Below are 24,014 nucleotides of genomic sequence, written 5' to 3'. Positions count from 1 at the left end.
TTTTTTTTTTTTTTTTTTAGTAGAGACAGGGTTTCACCGTGTTAGCCAGGATGGGCTGATGTTGATCTTTCTTTTAGCAGTGTTTGTAGAGCACCTGCTGTATGCTGGCCATGGTGCTAGAGCTTGGAGATCTGGGGCTAGTAACCACGGTCTGTGGCCACAGTGGCTGATAGTCTGGTGGTGGAGGTAGACCTGAAACAGATCAGCATACTATGGTATGATAGGGAGCAATAAAGAATTGGGAGCCTTGGAAGCAGAGAGCAGAGGCTTTTCCTTGGGCTGTTTTCTCTGCCCAGCAGATCCTCCTTATCTTTCAAATCCTCTCTCAGATGGCAATTTCCTCATGAAGCTACTTTAGATGCCTTCTCCTAGAAGCTGGTGTTATCCTTCTGGGGATTTGGGGAGCGCTTCACAACCAGGGTGGTGCTTGAGCCTGATCTTTTTGACAGTACAGTCCTTATCTAGGAGAAGAGGTGATTGGGGAGATTCAATTTCAGCACACCAGGCAGAGGGAATGGAATGTACAAGTACTTGCAGGGAAGGAAATGGGTTTGGAACATTCATGGAAGGGAGAGAATAGGCAGAACCCAGGACCAGAGGACCAAGGGCAACCACTGAAGGTGCTAAGAAGAAATGACTAGAGTAGAAAAGGGAGAGCCAGGACTGAAAGGGATTCTGATATGCAGAGAAGATTTCAAGACATTTTTCTCTTCAAAAATTATTTATTGAGGTGAAATTTACGTAACACAACATTAACCAAATTAAAATGAACAATTTATTATATTCACAATGTTGTGTGACCACCACCTCCATCTAGTTTCAGAACATTTCAGCCACTCCAGAGTAAAATCCCTTATGCATTAAGCAGTTTCTTCCCATTCTTTCTGGCTGCGAGTCCCTAGAAATCACCAACCTGTGTTCTTCTCAATGGATTTCTCTCTTTTGGATATTTCATGTGAAGAGTCATACAATATGTGACCTTTTGTGTCTGGCTTCTTTTAGCATAATGTTTTTGAGGTTTATCTACATTGTAGCATGTACTTAATTCCTTTTTATTACTGACTAATATTCTGTTGTATAGATAAACCACACTTTGTTCATTTATTAGTTGTGGACATTTGGGCTGTTTTTGCCTTTTGGCTATTGTGAACAGTGCTGGTATGAACCTGCATGTACATGTACTTGAATAGGTGTTTTTAATTTGTTTGGCTATTACAAGGTTATATGTAATTTTGTTTAACTTTTAAGGAGCTCAAGTTACTTTTATAGAGGCCAGCATTATCTCAGGCACCAAGAAATCACAGACTAAAGATAGGCAGGTGGGTTTGGGTGAAAAGTTGCTGAATCCCTTTGCATGAGCAGTTTTAGTGGAAGTTGGGTTGGGGATGGGCCCTGACTGTAGTGAATGCATTGGTGTCCAGCCTCTAGGCTTCCACAAGAGCCTCCAGAAAGTGTTGCTTTGAACAGGGTGCCACCTGCTCAGACCCTCCACAGTTTCTCAAACCATGTAGGAATTTTCCTCCGCTTACTTCTCCTACTAACTACTACACATTGCTTCCCAGCTGAACTACACGACATGCCCTCTGCATGAGAAACACTTTGATACCTTTTCCTTGGGCTGTTGCCTCTTTGCCCAACAGATCCTCCTTGTCCTTCAAATCCTCCCTCAAATGGCAACATGCAGCTTCCCTGGAGGCCTTCTTCCAGCCACCCTGCTTCCTCCTTCCCTGAGCCTCCATTTCTCTCTGGGAAGACCACTCCTTGGGACTTTTCCTATTTCTCCTTGAGGGTCAACTGTTTCTGGTCCAGGTCCCAGACCCCTGCATATCACTGAAGATTTTCAAGGGGATTGCCTGCGACTCCTACAGCTTCTGGCCCTATGCCTCACACACGAGTCCTCAGGAGAACTTGCATGTCATTGAACTTTCAGGAAACACCCACTTCCTGTGAGCTTTTCGGCAGAGTGGTCCTCTTATGTGGTAGCTTTGTTTCTCCTTTGGTCAGTGGAGTGCTTGGAAAATGGGGTTATATTATCAAGAAGCTGTACCCCAAATGCTGTTGAAGTGTCTCGTTTGGAACTTCTTGCTGTTGGCCGTCATCCAGAACCTTCCGATTAGACCCAATTTGTATCAGTTAATCCACAGAATATTGGTTGTCTATTTTCTCAAAGAAAACCTTTTTGAAGTTATTCAGGGACAGTGGTATTTCTTCAAGGCACTTTTTTTTTTCTAGTTAACTAAAGCTTTAAGATCTAAATGGAAGTTGGGTCACCCTTGTATTGTTTACGAAGGGTGTGCATCGGTTAAAATGTTGACTGATGTGGGAGATTTTGGTAGGTGGAGCATTCTCTATATAATCCTTAAGCTTTCAGAATATACATGAAAATGATTTAAACTCTTCCTCTTTTTTCCCCACCCTTCCTGCCTAGCTTTTATAAAAAGGCCTTCTTCCAAAGTCTATTCTCCTTCCCCCTCCTTTTCTGCCCTTCCTGTCTTGGGATCTCTGTGTCTGAGGATGATTTTTCCTGTGTAAGGTCACCTTTTTTTCCTGGCAGGGCATGTAAACATTCATTTCTTGGTTTGGGGCAGCATTGGATTCTGGGAACGATATTGTGTACCTGGCTCATTGATTTAAAAACTTTGATTTGGACAATTTTTGCTCTTTATAAGATTTGGTCATTTGTTATATTTTGGTGATTTATCTTAAGATTGTTCTTTGCTTGTATGTGAAGCTCTTGCTTCCTTGACTTATTCCAAACAGATGGTGGCAACTGGGAACTGATAGAGTGGTTCAGCAAGTACTTACTGGTTTGATTTAATGTTTTGCTGATAAAAAACATTAAAAAAACAGCATTTTAAAGCAAAAAGAAAAAGTTTTATAAAGGTGTATTCAAATATATTTATCTAAGGCATTTTAAAATAGAATGGTCTTTCCTAAGTATAAAAATAACTTTATATCATGTGCATCTGCTCCTAGAATCCTAGAGCTGCTTGTTCAAGATAGAGAAGAAAATTTGTCCCTTGGTATAGTGGTTGCATTTGATTGTGACATTTGGTCCCAAACAGTTCTGATTTCCTATCCTCAGAGGAAGCCTTTGATAAGTTACCTCAGTCTACGGTTCCTGAGATGCAGCGTAGTAATTTGGCACCTGTCATCCTGCAGCTGAAAGCGCTAGGAATTGACAATGTCCTCAGGTTCCACTTCATGTCGGTAAGTCCTGCCTGCTGTCTGGGGCCATAGGGAGGCTAGGGAGCTCACAGGGGGATGTCAGGACACTGTCGTAGGGCATGCTGTCTTTCTTTTTTTTCCCTACTCAGGTCATGTGTTGTGTGTCTGCTTTGCAACCAGGCCCTGTGCAGGACGTAGGGGAAAACAGCCAGACAAGGTAGCCTCAATTCCTGTTCTTATACAGTTCCTATTCTTGTCTGCTGGGGAATAGAGACAAGTAAGTGGGTAATTACAGAGCAGTGTGCCCAGGGCTCTGAGAGACAGAGGAAGTGCCCCCCCTTAGTCAGTCGTGTCCCAGGTGAAACCTGAAACCCAAATAGGATCTCACCAGGTTGGGAGGAGTGGAGAGTTCCAGGACGGCTAGTCTTCATACAGGCCTAGATGCAGGAGTACCATGACTAGGGGATCCTGGAGGGTTTAGATAGAGCTGCAGGAAGACCTTTGTGTCTGATTGCTTCTTGAGATGATTTCTAGGAGTGGAATGACTAGGTCAAAGGGCCATAGTCCTATTGAGGGTCCTGTTACATGGCCAGATTGCTTTACCAATGTCAACTCTAGCAGTGCATGAATGCCCACCTTGTGGTACTTCCATTGTGCCATGTTATCTTCTTTTAGTTTCGCTGACTTGATTGGCCAGAGAGAGAGAGAGAGGAAGTTACCTTTATTATAATTATTTTTAAATTTCTCTTAAGGTAGCTTTTTATAAAAACATTTACTAGGCAGTTTGTATTTCTTCTGAATTGTTAAGCTATTTGTCTGTTAGAATTTGTGTCTATTAGTGATTTTCAAGAGTCCTTTGAATATTAAAGACATTAATCTTTATCTGTAATATTTCTTACAAATATTTTCTATTTGTATTTTATTTTATTTTTTAATGTATGGGCATTCTAAATATATTCACAGTAATCTATTTTTGCCTTTATGATTTCTTTGGCTATTCTTTTTTCTTTTTCTTTTTTTTTTTCTGAGACAGTCTCACTCTGTAGCCCAGGCTGGAGTGCAGTGGTGCCATTTTGGCTCACTGCAACCTCTGCCTCCTGTGCTCAAGTGATTCTTGTGCTTCAGCCTCCTGAGTAGCTGGGATTACAGGTGTGTGCCACCACGCCTGGCTAATTTTTTATATTTTTGGTAGAGACAGGGTTTTGCCTTGTTGCCCAGGCTGGTCTTGAACTCCTGAGGTCAAGTGATCCACCCATCTGGGCCTCCCAAAGTGCTGGGATTACAGGTGTGAGCCACCACCCCCAGCCTCTTTGGTTATTCTTGTGCTTATGAAGTACTTCTTGTATTTGGGTCAGTTAATACATATTCACTCATATTTTCTTCTAGAATTTTTGTGATTTCTTTGTTTTTTCCCAACTGTATATGGTATGACAAGTCTGGATTCTTGGATCGTAAAGTCCCTAATGTCATATGTGATGGTAAAATAGGTGAATGAAAGACTAGAACATACAAATATCAACTCTCCCAAAGAAAACTGTGTACTTACCTTACCATAAGTATAGGGAAAATGGACCCTTTGTTTATTGGTGTAGAGTAGAAGATATTATAAAGAAAAGATAAACAGGCTAAGCATGGTGGCTTATGCCTGTAATCCCAGCACTTTGGGAGGCCAAGGCAGGTGGATCACTTGAGGTCCGGAGTTCAAGACCAGCCTGGCCAACATGGTGATACCCTGTCTTTACTGAAAATACAAAAATTAACCAGGCATGGTGGCATGCGCCAGTAGTCCCAGGTACTTGGGAGGCTTGAGGCAGGAGAAATGCTTGAACCTGGGAGGCGGAGGTTGCAGTGAGCCTAGATTATGCCACTGCGCTCCAGCCTGGGCAATAGGGCAAGACTCCTTCTTAAAAAAAAAGAAAGAAAAGATGAACAGTATGTGCCAATTTAAAAGCTTATGAGAAGCCCCACATGTAAAATTAAAGAAAAACATACAGTGACAGAAATGACAGATCAGTATCTCAAAAAATACAAATAATTTTTATACGTACATCATTCACAATAAATATTCAATAAATAGGGCTAAAGGAAAAAAAACAGCACAAATTCAAATTGTAACTATCCTTAGGACATGTTGAGCTTCTCTAGGAGAGAGGTGACTGCACGTTGATATAGCTATAAAGGATGACTTTACACTGTTTTTTTTGAAACAGAGTCTCACTGTGTCACCCAGGCTGGAGTGCAGTTGTGTGATCTCAGTTCACTGCAACCTCCGCCTCATGGGTTCAAGTGATTCTCGTGTCTCGGCCTCCCAAGTAGCTGGGACTACAGGAAAGAGCCACCAGGCTTGGCTAATTTTTTGTATTTTTGGTAGAGACGGGGTTTTGCCACGTTGGCCAGGATGGTCTTGAATGCCTGACCTCAGGTGATCCGCCCATCTTGGCCTCCCAAAGTGCTGGGATTACAGGTGTGAGCCACCGTGGGCAGTTGACTTTACACTAATGAAATGATCAAGTATAAAGAAAAATAAAGAAATCCAAAACTGCCACAATTTGGGAAAGTAAATTCCTCCCATGTTATGCTGTTTCTGTCCCCATGGAGGACTTTCTGACAATATTTAATGAGCTGTAGAAATGCTTGCTATTTCTTCTCATAAAAATTTCTGCTGAAAAAATAATTCAGAAGAAAAAAAGAAGCTTACATATATGATAATACTTATAGCATTTATATTAAATTTAAAAATATAAATAATGAAAAGTATCGCAAAACTTTAGAACAGTTGAAAAATGAAAAAGAATACATACAAGTTTATCTTCACATATTTCCTTCTGGTTATTATCCCCTGAAATTGTGGTTTTTATGGTTGAAATTACAGAGTACATATAATTTTGTATATTTAGCAATGTTATTTACAATGGTGAAAAACTGGAAACAACTTAATTGCCCAGCAATAAGAAAATTGACTTTTTTATGGAGTATGATCATCATCGAGTATTATGCAGCCATCCCAAGTAGTTACTGTGAAGTTTGTATGGGTGCAAGAAACAATGAAAACAGAAAAACATGTAGTGAGAAGACCACACTAAAACTATACATACACAGTAATTCCAGATATGTTAAAACAGTGTTTCTGTATTATCCCAAATCAGTTGAGGTCATAGAGAAATACTAGTGAATGTGATTAGATGAAAATACTATGGATAAGATTTTTGTGGGGAGGGGGATAAGTTTTTTTTGTTAATTGACTAGAAATCGGGCCAGGAATTGAGTCAGAGATGACCTTGTTAGTTTTTTCTGTTATTGTTAAAAGCTTAGTTCAGAGATTGCTATTCCTGTTATCTCATCCACTCTCAGTATAAAAGATCCCAGAGGGTTTAAGCTCCTTCGTTTAGGTGTTGTCCGTTTTGCCTCTTTGTAGAGAAAGATGTTGTAGTCACCAAGGAAGGGCTAGTGGATCATTTACATGATTTGCTCAGTGTTGATTTGTTGAATCCTCTCTGTGTAATGAATCCAATAGGTTTAGTTCCTGCCCTTGTAAGTGTGTTCACCTGTGTGTTCAGTCACTACAACGTTTAAAATAGTTTAACTTGGGTCTTTGGCAAACAAAGTAGGGGAGGTAGACTGGGAAAAATGAGGCCTGAGTTCAGCTTTGCCACCAACTGCCTATATGACCTTGTTCAGATGTCTTTTCCTTATTACGGTTCACTTTCCTCATCTGTAAAACTGAGCTAAAACAATGTGATGATTAAAATACATTTGCTATGTGAATGCAATTAGAAAAAAATGCTATGTGAATTTAGAAAAAAGTGCATTTAGAAACATGCTATGCAGTTTAAAACTGTACTATAATTTTATTACCTGGGTTATTAGAAACCACATAATTTAAAAAGAAAACAATATGATGTCTGGCACTTAGGTGCTCAGTCAAGATTTGTAGAAGAAAAGGAGGTAAAGATCTGGAAAATCAGACTGAGGCTCACTACATCAGCTTTGCTTATGAACTTTAGGTTCTCTAGAACTATTATTTTTTGAAATTCAAATTCAACATATGTTGCAGTTTCCAGACAGGGATTAAGAAAAAACAAATTTAGCATATGTTATTTACCCACCATGGGCCCTGGAGTGGGTCTCTGGGGGATGCGAAGATAAATCATCCCTGAGTGCTGCAGTGTCCTGGGGCCCCAGTGTGGTAGAAGGTTGAGTCTGCGAAGTAAAAATTAGAAATGGCTCAGGAGGGTTTAAGGAAAATGAAGAGGTAGTTTAAGATAGGGACCTATCACATCTGATGGAGGGGAGGATGAGGGAGCGCTTCGAAGGGAAATGTTTCATCAAGCTGAGCCTTAAAGACCAAGCGGTACAGGGGTGCCTGGAAGAACAGGAAGGACATTTCGAGAAGTGCCAGCAGCGTGAACAGAAACATGGAGGCTGGGAAGAATGGGGCATGGTAGAGGGGAGAGTGGATTTGAAAAGGAAACAGCCACATTTTAATGTTTGTTGCTCAAATAAATTGATTTAGGAAGATTTTTAAATGTTTTTTCCAGCCCCCTCCAGCACAGTCGATGGTTCAAGCCTTGGAGTTACTGTATGCTCTGGGAGGTATGCCAGTTTTTCTCATCATTCTCTCTTGTTATTATGTGTTCTCTTTTGCGATATTAAAAGTGAGGTCGCCTTCACTTTAGGGCTCTTAGTATCTTCAGAAATGGGGTTGGTTCTCCCCATATATATAATCCCCTTAATAGTACTTTATTGAAATAGAAAGTTGGGACCATAATTAGACAGATGAAAGCTGATTATGACAGCCAGTGTATAAAACATGCCAGTTCGTCAGAAGCTATTAATAAGAATCACCAGGGCCACACTCCTAAGAGATGTCTAGAGATCAGCAGTTCCCAACCAGGATGTCAGATCTTACCTCTCCAGACCTTTTTTCTCCACCTAACAACCACATCCTTAATCACGGCTCAATATTCCCTCCCTAAATCCTCTTCATTTCATTCCTGGAGTTACTTGTGGAGAATTGGGGACATTATCAGCTTCTAGTATTGTTTGGGCAAGGAAATACGATGTTATGGGGGAACTTCTATTCACTTGTTGATTAAAGATGTTATTACAATTGCTTTTGTACCAACCTTAATAGCATTTATCTTGACATAGAGAAAATCATAGTCCGAATTCACCTCTTCGGGGAGTACTGTCTCTTCTGTGACTGGTACCACAAATGAATATAATTTCCAATTTGGAATTAAGTTTTAGTGGAGATTTTGCTTTTTGAGATTTGAGTATTACTTTTTTTTAAATAGCTGTATTGAAGTATAGTTTATGTACTATACAGTTCACTCATTTACAGTGTACAAATTCAGAGGCTTTTAGCGTATTTTCAGGGTTGTGCAACCATTACCACAGTCTAATTGTAGAACATATTCATCACCCAAAAAAGAAATCTTTACCCATTAGTCCGAACTTCTCATTCTCTTTCCCTCTAGTCCCTTAGCCCAGGGCAACCACTATCTGGTTCCATCTCTATAGAGACTTTTTATCTCTACAGGTGCGCCTTTTCTGGACATTTCATATAAATGGAATTGTATAATATGTGGACTTTTGTGATTGGCTTCTGTCTCAGTCTGTCTTCTGTTGCTATAACAGAATGCCGGAGGCTGGGTAATTTCTAAAGAGGTTTATTTGGCTCATGATTCAGGTGGCTGAAAGCTCTTAAGATTAGGCAACTGTATTTGAGGAGGGCCTCAGCCTGCTTACACTCAAGGCGGAAAGCAAAAGGAGAGTGGGCGGGTGCAGAGATCACATGGCAAGAGAGGGAGCCAGAAAGAGAAACAGAGGAAGCCAGGCTCTTTTAAGAACCTGCTGTCGTGGGAACTAATCCATTACTCACGGTGGGTAAGGGCATTAACCTGTTCATGAGGGATCACCCTCATGACTCATACACCTCTCACTAGGCCCCATCTCCCAACACTGTCACGTCGGGCATCAAATTGCAACATGAGCTTTGGTGGGGACAAACTACATCCAAACCATAGCAGCTTCTTTCATTTAGTAAGATGTTTCCCAGGTTCCTTCATGTTGTAGCATATATTCATACCTTATCCCTTTTTCTCGCTGAATAATATTCTGTTGTGTGGATATATCACATATTTTTTATCCATTCATTGGTTGATGGATATTTGGGTTGTTTCCACTTTTTGGCTAATATAGATAATGCTGCTGTGAATATTAGCATATAAATATGCTTTTGTGAACATTCCCACCAGCAGTGTATGAGAGTTCCAGTTTTTCCACATTGTTGGCAATGCTTGTAATTGTCTTTTGTGTTGTAGCCAGCCTAGTGGGTATGAAGTGGTATCTCTTGGTTTTGATTTGCGTTTCCTTGATGAGTCACGATGTTGAGCACCTTTTCATGTGCTTGCTGCCCATTTGCAAATCTTCTTTGGAGAAAAGTCTGTTCAAATCCTTTGCCCATTTTTATTTGTGCTATTGTGTTTTTAAATTGAGTTGAAGTTCTTTATATATTCTGGGCACATATTCTTATCAGATATGTGGTTTGTAAATATGTCTCCCATTTCTGTGGTTTGGCTTTTTACTTACATGTACTTACTTATTAGTATTGTTTGCAGTACAAAAATTTTAAGTTTTTGTGTGGTTCAGTTTATCTGTATTTTTCTTTTGTTACGTGTGCCCTTGGTGTCATGTCTAAGAAACTTGCCTAACCTGTAGTCATTAAGATCTTCTCCTGGGTTTTATAGTTTCGGCCCTTACATTAGGTCTGATCCATTTTGAGTTACTTTTTTGGTGTGGAGTGAGGTAGGGGTCCATCTTCATTCATTATGTTGATTTTACTTCTCTGTGAATAGCCAATTACTGATTTAAAAGAGCGCCAGTGATTTAAAAGACCTTCAGCTGGATTTACATAAGATCAACCTGGAGTGAATGTGTGTTGGAGAAGGTTTCCACCCCCTCTTCTCAAGCATGTAATAGGAACCGAAAGCATGTTTCCTGGGCTGATCTGTAGTGAGGATGAGAGAATATTGACAGCATAGGAATTTTTATTTGGGATGATTTTTCTCCAGTCAAACAATGAAATTTAAAATATTTGCTATTTATTCAATAGGCTGAATAAGCTGGAAAAGGTAGAGGGAGCCCCCCACCTTCATTTAATTTCAAGCTGAGTCATCACCTTTAAAGAGATGTCTTACTGAACTCTGCCTTACTCTGAGGTCTTGCAGCATTTAAGGAGTAAAACAGTAGTCTATATCTTGGGGGTCTTGGGAATCCAATACCTGGATGTTGGCAAGTGTTAGAGCGCAAGGAGGGCAGTTGGGGAGTTGAAGGAGTCAGCCCAGTTCAGCAAAGTGCTCAGGAGGCAGTCACATGAACAGGGCTGGTGTTGGCACCAGAGGGATCTGGGTTAGTGTTTAAATTCTAGGTTGCTGGCCTTGTAGTTGCTCATTGTTGTTCTCATGCTGCTAATAAAGAGACACCCAAGACTGGGTAATTTATAAAGGAAAGAAGTTTAATGGACTGAGTTCCACATGGCTGGGGAGGCCTCATAATCATGGAAGAGCAAAGGCATGTCTTACATGGCAACAGGCAAGAGAACTTATGCAGGGGAACTCCCATTTATAAAACCATCAGATCTTGGGAGACTTATTCATTATTATGAGAACAGTACGGGGAGACTGCCCCTGTGTTTCAGTTATCTCCACCTGGCCCCGCCCTTGACATGTTTACAATTCAAGGTGAGATTTGGGTGGGGACACAGCCAAACCATATCACTCATGTAGTATGAGAAGGGCACAGGACATGGGATGCCATCAATGCCATCCTGGCACATCTGTGGCCTGTCCTGTCCTGGAGGTGGTAGAAAGTCCAGACAGTGAGGGGACAAGGGAGATGGCAGAGAACCAGGAGAGTGGGGGGCCAGAAGCTGGCGAAGGGTAGTTCCAAGAAGCAGCGGCCAGCAGAGCTGAGTGCTGCTGAGGCTGTCAGGAAGATACCTTGCGTTTGGCACTACCCGGTTGTTAGATTGTTGGGAAGAGTGGTCTCTTTGGAGTAGTGGGAACAGATGAGGCTGTTGTGGCTTTGGGAGAGGGTACAAGCAGAAGGCTGCAGGGCATTTCCTTATAATTAAGTCCTTGAATAGAAGTCTTTAGAGGTATCAGTTTTTAAAAACTAGGTATTCAAGAGTTCAGTGGAGATCTTTTCTTCTTTTAATGCAATAGCACTCTAGTGTCATGGAGTTTGGTAGTGCATGAATCATCTTTTGGATACTTTCTTCTTTTTAGCATATATTTTCTTTTATTCTCCCAACAACTGTGTGCCTTCCAACACAATGGTACCTACCTTCTGATTTCTTTTGTTGTTCTTACGGCAGGTCTGGACAAAGACTGTCACCTGACTGAACCGCTTGGCATGAGAATTGCAGAGTTTCCTTTGAATCCCATGTTTGCCAAAATGCTGCTTGAATCAGGTGGGTAGAGCCTGATAGCTTGAATTGATGTTATTTGGACTGTCAGAGGTGTTGTTTGCCTGAATTCTGAGCACCCTGGGGAAGAGGGTACAATATGGTAAAAAAGTATATATGTATCTGTAACATAACATGTATTGTTTTAACCATTTTAAATGTGTAGTTCTGTGATACAAAGTATGTTCACATTGTTGTGCAACCATCAGCATCATCCATTTCTAGAACTTCTTCCATCTTCTCCGTTGAAACTCCATACTTGGTAAACACAAATTCCCTATTCTCTCCTCTGCCCAGCCCCTGGCAGCCACCACTACTTTCTGTCTCTATGAATTTGACTACTCTAAGAACCCTCAGAAGTGCAATCACACAGTATTTGTCCTTTGTGACTCTGTTGTGTCTGTTAGCATAATGTCTTCCAGGTTCTTCCATGTCATAGTATGTGTTAAAATTTTCTTCATTTTTAAGGCAGAATAGTATTTTATTGTATATCTATACCATGTTTTGTTTATCTGTTGACAGACACTTTGGTTGCTTCTAACTTTTGGCTGTTGTGAATAATGCTGCTATGAACATGGATACACAAATATCTTTCTGAGTCCCTGTTTTTAGGTTTTTTGGGTATATAGCCAGAAGTGGAATTACTAAATCATGATAATTCTTTAATTTTTAAAAATTTATTTTTAATTAACAAATAATAATTGTATATGTTTATGAGATACAGTGTGATGTTTTAATCTAGGTACACATTGTATATTCAACCAAGCAAATTAACATATTCACCAACTCACCAACTTATCATTTTTTTGTGCTAAGAATTTGTGCTAAGAATGTTAAAATTCTATTCTTTTAGCAATTTTGAAATATACAATACATTATTATTAACTGTGGTCATCATGCAGTGCAATAGATCACCAAAACCTATTCCTCCAGTCTAACTGAAACTTTGTTAGTTTCAGTTAAGGGATCTCTCAGCCTCTGGTGATCACCTTTCTACTCTCTGTTTCTATGAGATTGACTTTTTTAGATTCCATATATAAGTGAGATCATATGGTGTTTGTCTTTCTGTGCCTGCCTTACTTCACTTGGCATAATGTCCTCCAGTTCCATTTGTGCTGTCGTGAATGACATTGTTTTCTTCTTTTTTTAAGGCTGCATGTTATTTCATTGTGTGTGTACATATTTATATATACCACATTTTCTTTATTCATTCATCCAATGAATGGACACTTGGATTGCTTCCAAATTTTGGCTTTTGTAAATAATACTGAAATGAATATGGGAATACAGTTATCTCCTTGAAATATCAATTTCAGTTCCTTTGGATATATACTTAGAAGTGCGATTGTTAGAGCATATAAGTCCATTTTTAGTTTTTTGAGGTAGTGCCATATGATTTTCCGTTAAGTGGTGTACCATTTTGCATTTCTGCCAGCAGTACACGAGGGTTCCAGTTTCTTTGACTTCTTCAGATTTTGGTGAGGACATGAGTTCTAGGATAAAAGATCTGGAAGTCTTCTCATAATTAGAAATCAAAATCATCTAGAAAGTATAATTTGTTTTTTTACCCCTGAGAAAGAGTTTAATTTTTTCTTGCTTTTGTCTAACGTTTATATCAACTGGCAATTTATGAAGATTCAGACCCAGTATGGGGAAAGCTAACTAATTATGTTTTGAAACAACCACTTGTCCTCAGGCTTCGTTTAGAAACAGGATTTTTTTTTTTTTTTTTTGAGATAGTATCTCACTCTGTTGCCCAGGCTGGAGGGCAGTGGCACAATCTCAGCTCATTGCAACCTCTGCCTCCCAGGTTCAGTTCAAGCGATTCTCGTGCCTCATCCTCCTGAGTAGCTGGGATTACAGGCGTGTGCCACAATGCCCAGCTAATTTTGTATTTTTAGTAGAGATGGAGTTTCATTGTGTTGGCCAGGCTGGTCTTAAACTCCTGACCTCAGGTAACCTGCCCGCCTTGGCCTCCCAAAGTGCTGGGATTACAGGTGTGAGCTACCGCACCCGGCCGAGAAACAGGATTCTAAGTGTGGACTGGGGAAGTGCATCATTCATGAGGTGGGAGGCGGTGGGGAGATGGGACACGGGCAGTGCAGTGTGCTTTGTCTTGTGTCCTGGAGTGGTGATTGCTGCCGACTCTGTTTCCAGGTGCTCCCAGGTGCTCCAGCAGCCCCACAGCATGCTTTGCTGGTCTAGTTGTGCCTTGGGCTTCCCAGCTGAGATGAACCCTTTTGAGAAGGAAGCCACTTCATAGAAGTGGTCAGGAGCAGAGAAACAGCAGAAGGGGTACAAGCCTCTCATTCCCTGTCCCCTTCCCCTCTCGGACTTCCTGCCAGGATTCCAGATGTTCCCACAGGAGGGTAGGGAGCAGGTGTGGAGCTGACCTGCCCTTAGTGATGGGGCCAGTCTTGACCTTGGCTTACAGTCAGAGTCCCTCATATTTCAGCTGCAGAGGGCAGTAACACCTTCTTTTTTGGAGTCCTTCAAGGCTACTATTCATCTGGGCTACATATGGGACTTCACATTTGGCTGAGTGAAATATTTATATACTATAAACTTTATTTTTTTATTTTTATTTTTCTGAGAGAGGGTCTCGCTCTGTCACCCTGGCTGGAGTGCAGTGGCGTGAACTTGACTCACTGCAGCCTTGACCTCCCAGCTTTAAGCAATCCTCCTGAGTAGCTGCGCCACAGGCACATACCACCATGCCTGGCTAATTGTTTAATTTTTTGTGGAGATGGGGTTTTGCCATGTTGCACAGGCTTATATACTATAAACTTTAAAAAATTAAGCTATAGAAAAAAATGTGTTCTTAGTCTTCAGTGTGGTGCAAGGAAAGTATCATAAAATGTCTTTCACTTCTTGTTGACACATTATATGGTTGAAACCAAACATGCTTTTTGTTTTACAGGAAACTTCGGCTGTTCTCAGGAAATTCTAAGCATCGCTGCCATGATGCAGATCCAGAATATCTTTGTGGTCCCCTCAAACCAGAAGTCTCAGGCAGTAAGTCAGCTCTGTCCCCAGGCTGTCTGTACCAGTCTCTTTCGCTTTGAGCTTTCCTTGTCAAAACTGTACCCAGGAACTGCTGAAGACAGAGCTGTACAAATGTGATCTGCTCATGTTTTGAGTGTTTATTGTGTGCTTGATGTTGTGTCAGGCGTTTTGCAGGCGTCATTCCACTTTATCTTCATCGTAAACCTGGGAAGTAGATATTATTATCATATTTTATTTATTTATTTATTGAGAGGGAGTCTCACTCGGTCGCTCAGGCTGGAGCGTAGTGGCATGATCTCAGCTCACTGCAACTGCACTCTGCCTCCCGGGTTCAAGCAATTCTCCTGCCTCCCATGTAGCTGGGATTACAGGTGTGCTCCACCACGCCTGGCTAAGTTTTGTATTTTTAGTAGAGATGGGGTTTCACCATATTGGCCAGGCTGGTCTCAAACTCCTGACCACAGGTGATCTGCCCGCCTTGACCTCTCAAAGTGTTGGTATTACAGGCGTGAGCCACTGTGCCTGGCCTATTATCATGTTTTAAAGATGGAGGCACAGAGAGGTTAGATAACTCATTTACAGTTGCACAGCCAGAATTGTTGGCTCTGGATTCACAGTCCAGAGCCCCACACCTTAACCATGGAAATACCAACTTCTAGTTTCTGTCAGGGAAATTGTCATTCAGACTGCTCTGCTAGAAACCTTGGTGGGCACATTAGTGACATAAGAAGTCAGGTGCCAGGGTATAGCAGGCTGATTCTGGGCACCATACGGCATCATGGTGATATTGCAGGTGGACCATTGTAAGCTAGAGAGATCCAATCCCCACCTAAGGCGCAGGCATCAGCAATGACTAATTGAGTGAACACTGGAAAGATGGAAGGAGAAGTTTTGATATTGAAGAGTTAGATACTCAGACATAAGGTGTGCTGATAGAGTTAGGTCAAAGATGAGTTCAAAGTCAGCTCCTGTTTGAAAGTCAGAGAATCAGAAGCCTTATGCATGGAGGGACTGAATTTGTATGTGTAATGAGGAGGAGAGAGACTTTCTTAGGGATTGTTGGGATCCTCCTTGTCAGTTGTGTAACTATAGATTACAAGGTTTTTCTGCCTCTGTGCCCAGATGCTTATGTCTGTTTTTGTTTAGTTTTGTTTTAATTAACCTGGAGGAGGAGAGGGACAAGAACACTAACATTTTATCAAATTTCTTTGCCAGATACTTTATAGTAAATTATCTTAATCCACAGCAATCTTGATAGGTTTAGTTTCCTGATTTTACAGATAAGGAAGTCAGGGCTGAGAAAGGTTAAGTAACCAAGCTGAGTTCTTTCAGGATATGGCAGAGCTAGAATGCTGCAAACCAGTTCTTTCTGAATCCATAACCCACACGCTATTCACCATGCAATATTATTTCCCAGTGCAAAAGGCTCACAGGAGTCAATTTCTTTCTTTCTCTTTTGAGACAGGGTTTTGCTCTGTTTCCTTTGGGTGGAGTGCAGTGGTGCAAACATGGCTCCTGGGCTCAAGCGATCCTCCCACCTCAGCGTAGTAGCTGGGACTTGCAGGCACACACCACCATGCCCTGCTAATTTTGTTTTTTTTTTAGTTTTTGTAGTCATGGGGTTTACCTATGTTGCCCAGGCTGGTCTCAAACTCCTGGGCTCAATCAGTCTTCCCACCTTAGCCTCTCCAAATGCTGGGATTATAGGCATGAGCCACCACACCCAGCCAAGAGTCAAATTCTGAATGTTGTTTTATTCTTTCCAGATTCGAGTGCACCGTAAATTTGCTGTGGAGGAGGGCGACCACCTCACTATGCTCAATGTATATGAAGCATTTATCAAAGTAAGCACAACTGCTCAAAGTGCCACCTCAACACACCACCCTCTGGAGGTGATCTAGGAAGGAGGATCCCAGAAGTTCAATTCGTAAAGGAATGGCCAAGAGAGCCCTTGATTTTCCTTTTAGATTTATTGCCAGTACTAACTGGTGGGTTGGGCTTTCTGCCTGAGTGTGTGGTGCTGTATTGCTGCTTGGAGATACGGTACACTAGTGGCAGGCCAGTGGCCCAGCCTCACGTCATCTCATATCCACCGTGTAGTAGACAGAAAGGCAACATTTGAATAGGAAGTTCTGTTACATTTTCTGAGAGCAACTTGTAGTCCTGGGTTGACTCTTCAAAGCTATGCCAGATGCCGTGAGAAGACATTTAGTTGAGATCTGTGCATATTCACATATCCCACCCATATTTAGCTATAAGTGATGTTAATTTTTTATTGTTAATATTCTTTAAAACTAAGCAAATAATACAGCTTAAAGTTCTCATAAAAAATTGTTAATAAAGGTGATGAAAATGATAAAAAAAGAAACCTTACATAAAAGAAAGGGTATAGTATTTCAGATTTTTAATATTCATTTCTTAAATACTCTTTTAGAATGAAGAAATACTAAATTTTTGTTTACCAGTGATTTGAGGAGATGATTCAGTTGGTGAAACGTTTTCAGAAAAAAGAAATTCACTTCTTATTGAGACTTATGGCTTAAATCAGTTAAAATTCATTTGTACAGGCACAATGTATCATCTGCAATCTGAAGCTTTCTCTACCAGTAGAAAGTGGGTATAAGTCTACATTGTATTATTCTATGGTTGCCTTCTTGGAATATCTTTAATTACATTTTCTTTTTATTTTTTTATTTATTTTTATTTTTATTTTTATTTTTTTTGAGACAGAGTCTCGCTCTGCCGCCCAGGCTGGAATGCAATGGCCGGGTCTCAGCTCACTGCAAGCTCCGCCTCCTGGGTTTACGCCATTCTCCTGCCTCAGCCTCCCAAGCAGCTGGGACTACAGGCGCCCGCCACGTCGCCCGGCTCGGTTTTTGTATTTTTTAGTAGAGACGGGGTTTCACCATGTTAGCCAGGATGGTCTCGATCTCCTGACCTCGTGATCCGCCCGTCTCGGCCTCCCAAAGTGCTGGGATTACAGGCTTGAGCCACCGCGCCCGGCACATTTTCTTTTTAAAAGCACTTTAACTTACAATATAATTTCAGAGGTACATTTCCACAGCAATAATTTACTCTAAGACATAATGATCATACTTATGAATACAGAAAAAATTGAATACTATTGATAGAAAAATCATGCTTTGGGGACAAATAATAGTAATTTGTAAATTATTTCTACATTGGCAAGTGTCATATTGTTGGCCTCTAGTATAATAAAGTGATAAATTCAAGCATGCCAAAGAAGAAAAATTGATTTACAAAGAACCGCATGGAGAAGTGGTTCTTTCTGATAGTTTACATCTAATGAAGGTATTTAAGATCGAAACCATCTCTACGTGTCATTAAGTTCTCATTTGCCCTTTAGTGCAAAGAGTGAGGTTGCAGAGCAGTCAGATGTGTGCAAGGTTGTTATATCTGTTTTGAGAGGTGGAGCAAAAAAGGGCCAGTTCCAATCTTTAGATCTCATGCCATTGAACAGCACATGGGGGAAGAGAGAAGAATGATCTTTACAACGTAGACTTAGTCGAGAACACGTCTGTTTTTTAACTCCCTCTTTCTGGGTTGTTCTGTAGCACAATAAGAACTCTCAATGGTGTCAGGAACATTTCCTGAATTACAAGGGTCTTGTCAGAGCTGCGACTGTAAGAGAACAATTGAAAAAGCTTCTTGTCAAGTTTCAAGTGCCCAAGAAGTCTAGTGAAGGTGAGAAGAAACTGCCCCAGCTGGTGACTTCCCTTGCTTCATTCTGTTGAGTTGTCTTCCTAAAGTTTTCATGCTGGGCTGGTGCGAGGCAGCGTGGCGTACTCTGTAACAACACTGGGTTTTATATTTTGAGTTGCCTGCATCTATGAAAATCTAAAGGTCAAGTTACATATTTTTTCCAAGGAGGTCCATTTTTCTTTCTGATGGGCATTCTTACTAAGGGAATTTCATAGCCCATGACAATACTTAAGAATCATTAACAGTCACATCAGTGCACATCCTGTCATTGATTTTCCCATGTAGCCTTTGCAAGAAAAATTACTTTTTGGTTGATGATATTAGTAGCTATTACATAAAAATTAAATTTTATTTTCAATGACAAGTATTATTAGTGCAAGTGCTAGGTGTTTAGCCTATGCAGTCACTAAGGGTAAGACAGAAAAGTACTATGTAAGACATAGTCTGTGGCCTGTAGCAGTGACAGTGACTACTGTTAATCAGGGACGTGGTAGGTTACACTGTGGCAGGGGTTCTCCAGATATTCTCTTGCTCAATCTCCCACTCTGTGAGGTGTCGGCAATATTATCCTCATTTTACAATTAGTCATAAGATCCTAGGGAGAAGTTAGATTAAATTTGGGACAATGCAGCTGGTAAGGAGGAGAGCCAGACCTGTATGTGGCTCAGAAGTCTATGCTTTTAAGGAAGTGACACACCTGCCTCAGCAGTCAGCTTGAAAGCCTACTGTGTGCCAGGTACTCAGCCACATCCTCAGCACCATTAGTACTTGGTAACATTTCCTGAGTGCTTATAAGTGGCCAGGCAGCGCTCTGAGTGTTCCATGTGTTTATTAATTTAACGCTCACAACAGCGCTGTGAAATGTGTGCTCTTTTCCCCATCTTATAGGTGAGAAAAGCATGGCTAAGAGGTAAAATATAACTTGCTGAAGTAACACAGTGAGGGTATGGTGGAGTCAGAACTTGAGCCCAGGTGGTTCCATTTCAGTCTTATTTTGTCTTTATACTAAGAGTAAGTGATTAAACAATGACTGAGTCTTGGCTTTTACTCTAAGGGAACAGTGCAATGAAAGGAGAGATTCATACGAATAGACAAAGTACTAAGATTATCAGTCCTCTTAGAAGTTAAACTAGTAGATACTTTAGTAATCATAGAAGATGTGCTGGAAAATGTGGAAGGAATGCCAGGAAGAAGGAATCCAGAGAGGGCTGGCTTGGGAAGTCCTGCAGCTTCCTTGAGGTGTGGTGGGAGTCCGGTGACGCTGTGGGGTCTGGTTGAATTAGAAAATGGTGGCAAAGAGCACTCTAGGGACGGAGGACTGGAGACAAGTGCTTGAAGTGAGGAGTGTATTAGATGCCCAGAGAATATTTGATGGGTGAATACGCTCACAAGAGAGGGAAGAGTTGAAACCTGGGCCATTGAGCCATGTTGGAGTTATTGATAGAAACAGGAAGCTTACAAGGAGCACCCAATTGGAGAGCAGCTGGTCAAATGCCTGTCACCCAGCAGGTAGATGACAGCCTTGCTTTAGCAATTGGTGGTCTTCACCTGTGTTTCATTATCAGACCCCTGCCCAGGAGAAAAGTTAAATTTAAATTCTACCCAGCCTGAGAAATTAAATACTTAAATACTAAGGAATAAGATTTTGTAGGGTTAAGATTGAGCTCTGGAGGGCCACAGGCCATTGTAGTATCTAAGATAATTCCCTTCCCCTGCCTCCAAGAACCAGTTTTCACCCCTTTGGAAGTGGTATCACCCCTGATTAGAGTGCATATTTTACATGGAAATTTCTTATGGACAATAGGAGAGAAGAGACTGGGCATCGGATTAGATCATGGTTATACATGTAGATTTGAGATTTATCAACTTAGTGCTTAGGAACAATACAGAAAATCATGGAGACTAAATAAATTACATGCAAATTTAAAACATCTAAATGTTAAAAAATAGAAAGCAATTAGTGAAAGATACTTTCAGCAGTCATGAGATAAAAATTAAAAACTTTATTATAGAATTATTTAATATATTTAGGAAAAAACAATTTTCGGGTTGATAAATGGGCTAAGGATTAGAACAAAAAATTCACAAAAGAAGAAATATACCAATAGTAATCAAATAAATGTAACATAAAAGAAGGTAACCCTTTTTGCCAAAACATTGCTAGTAAGAATGCAGTGAAACTGCCATTTTTATATATTGTTGATGGCTTTGGAAATAGTACCACCGTTAGGGAACTTACTTACCAACATGCTATATTCCATTGGATCTAAGATACCATCATGTGTAAGAAACATTTTATGTATCACCAAGGGAAAAAAAATGCTGCCAGTTGTAATTGTAAAATGCTATCCTAATTTCAGTGAATTAAAGTTAGAAAAAGAGGGAGTCTTAAAATTGATGAGATATGGTATGTCATTAACCATAAAAATAACATTAGCCTTTTGCACAACAATTTGGAATGTATCCCATGGACATCATCTAATAGTGGGGAAGCTTTATTCATGGAAGATGTTAGCTGTAGCAATAGAAACAACAGTTAAAATAGAACATTTGAAAAAATTGAAGAATTACTTCAATTTTCAAACACTAGCTCACAACCACAGAAGTCACGTTGTGTAGTATTTCCAGTTTGTGTTGTATAGAAAGAGCGTCATTGCCATATCACACTCTCTTTCAAAGGAGTCCTGAGGTCACTGACCAGCCTGCAGAGCAGCACTCTTAGGTTCTAGTGCCCAGCCATGGTCCAGCCATGTGTGGCTTCGGAGAAGTTGGAGGGGTCCCAGGTTCAAGGAGCAGACCAGCATAGTTCTTAGCAGTGGTTGTGGGGAGTGGGACCTCCTTAGACAGTGCCAGAAGGGCAGGGCTGGAGCCAGTTCGGGAGAGGGTTTCGAGGTGGCTTGAAGCAGCCTGGGGTGGTGCTGGGAGTGAATCCTGTGCCTTAGAGCACACGGAGCATAGGGCAGGCAAGGGTCTCACCCGCCTGTCTGTTGGCTGCCTGTGTAGGTGATCCGGATCCGGTTCTGAGGTGCATTGTCTCCGGCTTCTTCGCCAATGCAGCGAGGTTTCATTCTACTGGAGCTTATAGGTAACACGATACTTGGTGAAGTCATTTGTTAAAGGAACAGTCTTACAAATGACCCAGACCCCACAGAAAGCTGTGCAGAGATAGTAATTACATAATTATTTTTAATTTCTACCATGTCTCCTTCCAAAACTGAGTTGAGGTTAGCGACATAGCTTTAAGCAAAATATCTTGACTTTCTAAAAATGATTCTCACACATTCAGCTCATCTATATGTTGTATGTTTTAGAAGGATGACAATTTTACATCTTGAGGCTGGTAATAATTCAATTCTAATGATAGAATAACATGACCTGAAGAAACCATTAAAAGTAATCTTTCCCAGGTAAGTTACTTTTACAGTTGGCTAGTTTATTATGTCTTCAGAGATCTGCAGGACTGAAGTCCCCACCCACCCTGGTACAGCGTGGCCACATCTGGTGTCTTTGGAGGTAGCCAGGTGTTTCTCATGTGCTTGGTGTGCCTCCTGCTACATAACCTGATTCTTCCAGTTCCGTTTTCTAGGCACAGAAAACCACTGATCGTTGATGCCTTCCTAATGGTCTTTAATATGTTCAAATGCAGTGAAAACTCAGCATAGCTTCGCTTTCCTTTCTCCAGACTAATCATTCCAGTGCTTTGAATTGTTACTTTTAGTCTGTCTTTTGGCTCATTTTAGTTACATAACCTCACTGTAGCCTGTTTAAAGTATAGCTATTATCATTTTCTGTTCTTTAATAAGAGCACACTCCAAAGAATTTCTCCCCAGCTCTTCTTCCTATGTGTTATTTTGTCATTAATTTTTTTTCCCTCAGAAAATATTACTGCCCTGTTATCTTGAGGTCAGCCAAGAGATTCCTTGTCCTGGGCTCCTGTCAATGAGTCCAGAATTGCACTGAGCCTTTTTTAATTTTGGCAGCCGGATCTGCTCCATTTAGTATCCTAGTAGCTGACTGTTTGAACTGCAGGATAGCACTTTACATTGATCTCTAGTCTGTTCTCTTTGTTACTCCAGGCATGTTGTAGCCTGTCAGTATCATGATTCAGTTGCCCATTGTATGAGCTCACCTCCCGATCCCTGAGTTGTCTGTATTTGAGGCAACTCGTCCATGCGGAGGTGACCCCCGCAGTGGCCCGAGATCTTCCCAAGGAGTGCTGCCAGCTTGTCATCTTGATTGCTCCCACTCTCCTGGAGAGTTAGCAATTTCGACTAGTGTTTAGGAAATTCCTTTATCAGTGTCCTCAGCAACAATGTGGGCTACCTAAGAGGTTCCAGGCTAGTCATTCCTTTGAGACAACATTTGGTGCTGATCAGCTCACCACCGCCTGGTAGGACAGCCCAGGACCCCAGGACACTGGCTTTATTACAGCACCGACGAGGCACTCTCACAGCACTTGAAGCGCTTCCCCCAAGAAACAGATCATTCTACTGAGTTGGAATTGGAAGTACTATTTCAGAGAAATTTGCTCTTATTGCCCAGGCAAGAGTGCAATGGGGTGATCTCGGCTCATTGCAACCTTTACCTCCCAGCTTCAAGTGATTCTCCTGCCTCAGCCTCCCGAGTAGCTGGTATTACAGGCATGTGCCACCACACCCAGCTAATTTTGTATTTTTAGTAGAGACAGGGTTTCTCCATGTTGGCCAGGCTGGTCTCGAACTCCTGACCTCAGGTGATCTGCCCACCTTGGCCTCCCAAAGTGCTGGGATTACAGTAATGAGCCACCGCGCCCGGCTGTGAGCTTTCTTTTTTCATTATCATTACGTCCCCCTATAGTCATTATCTTTAGTATTTAACTTTGCTTTTTAGATTATAGAAGAAATCACATGTATTATTTCCATTCCAAAGGAAATTGTTTTGAAAGAGCACCTGCAGAAGATACACATAAACATAGGCAGAGCATTTTATTCCTAAATGTTTTCTCTAAGTATCCAGATGTTGCTTTTCTCCTCTTCTCTTTTCCACATGGTTTATTGTTGACTTTTGGGATGGCAGCCGGGGAGGGATCGAGAAAGGTTATAAGAGAAGATGGAGATAATTGTTTTGCTTGTGACAAGTTCAGTCTGCATGCTTTTTTTGGTAATATTAAAAATATCTGTGGGAAAGTCTTGCTATAAGTATTTAAAATGTGCTTCAGACAAAATTCTTCTATGTTCCAAGGACCATCCGTGATGACCATGAGCTGCACATACACCCTGCGTCAGTCCTCTATGCAGAGAAACCACCTCGCTGGTAAGCATGTCCTGCTGCTTAGCCTGTGCCTGTTTTGAGCAGGGCCATGTTCTTGGTTTTCTCCTGTACGTGTTTCTTGACATTGCCTCTAGAATTTCTGCTCTGGGCCAGTTGTGGTGGCTCATGCCTGTAATCCCAGCACTTTGGAAGACCAATGCGGGCAGACCACCTGAGGTCAGGAGTTCAAGACCAGCCTGGCCAACATGGTGAAACGTCATCTCTACTACAAATACAAAAATTAGCTGGGTGTGGTGGCAGGCTCCTGTAATCCCAGCTGCTCCGGAGGCTGAGGCAGGAGAATCACTTGAACCTGGGAGGCAGAGGTTGCAGTGAGCCAAGATCACACCACTGCGCT

The 24,014-nt window shown here is 41.3% G+C and overlaps 1 protein-coding gene across 2 annotated transcripts in view; it reads left to right on the top strand.

Moving 5' to 3' along the window:
* The window catches only part of DHX35 (DEAH (Asp-Glu-Ala-His) box polypeptide 35), a 79,002-nt gene that overhangs the window by 46,326 nt on the left and 8,662 nt on the right, over positions 1-24,014 (top strand). For both annotated transcript variants that reach the window (XM_011929049.1, XM_011929048.1), the window contains 8 exons: positions 3,086-3,210; positions 7,707-7,761; positions 11,549-11,644; positions 14,559-14,653; positions 16,411-16,488; positions 18,220-18,349; positions 21,371-21,452; positions 23,588-23,659. In XM_011929049.1, coding sequence (XP_011784439.1) covers positions 3,086-3,210; positions 7,707-7,761; positions 11,549-11,644; positions 14,559-14,653; positions 16,411-16,488; positions 18,220-18,349; positions 21,371-21,452; positions 23,588-23,659 — 733 coding nt within the window. The remainder of the gene's footprint in view (positions 1-3,085; positions 3,211-7,706; positions 7,762-11,548; positions 11,645-14,558; positions 14,654-16,410; positions 16,489-18,219; positions 18,350-21,370; positions 21,453-23,587; positions 23,660-24,014) is intronic.

This window comes from Colobus angolensis, unplaced genomic scaffold (assembly GCF_000951035.1).
Source record: "Colobus angolensis palliatus isolate OR3802 unplaced genomic scaffold, Cang.pa_1.0 Scaffold8, whole genome shotgun sequence".
Lineage (NCBI taxonomy): Eukaryota > Metazoa > Chordata > Mammalia > Primates > Cercopithecidae > Colobus > Colobus angolensis.
Note: the sequence above shows the minus strand (reverse complement) of the source record. Positions and strands in the feature narration are given on the sequence as shown.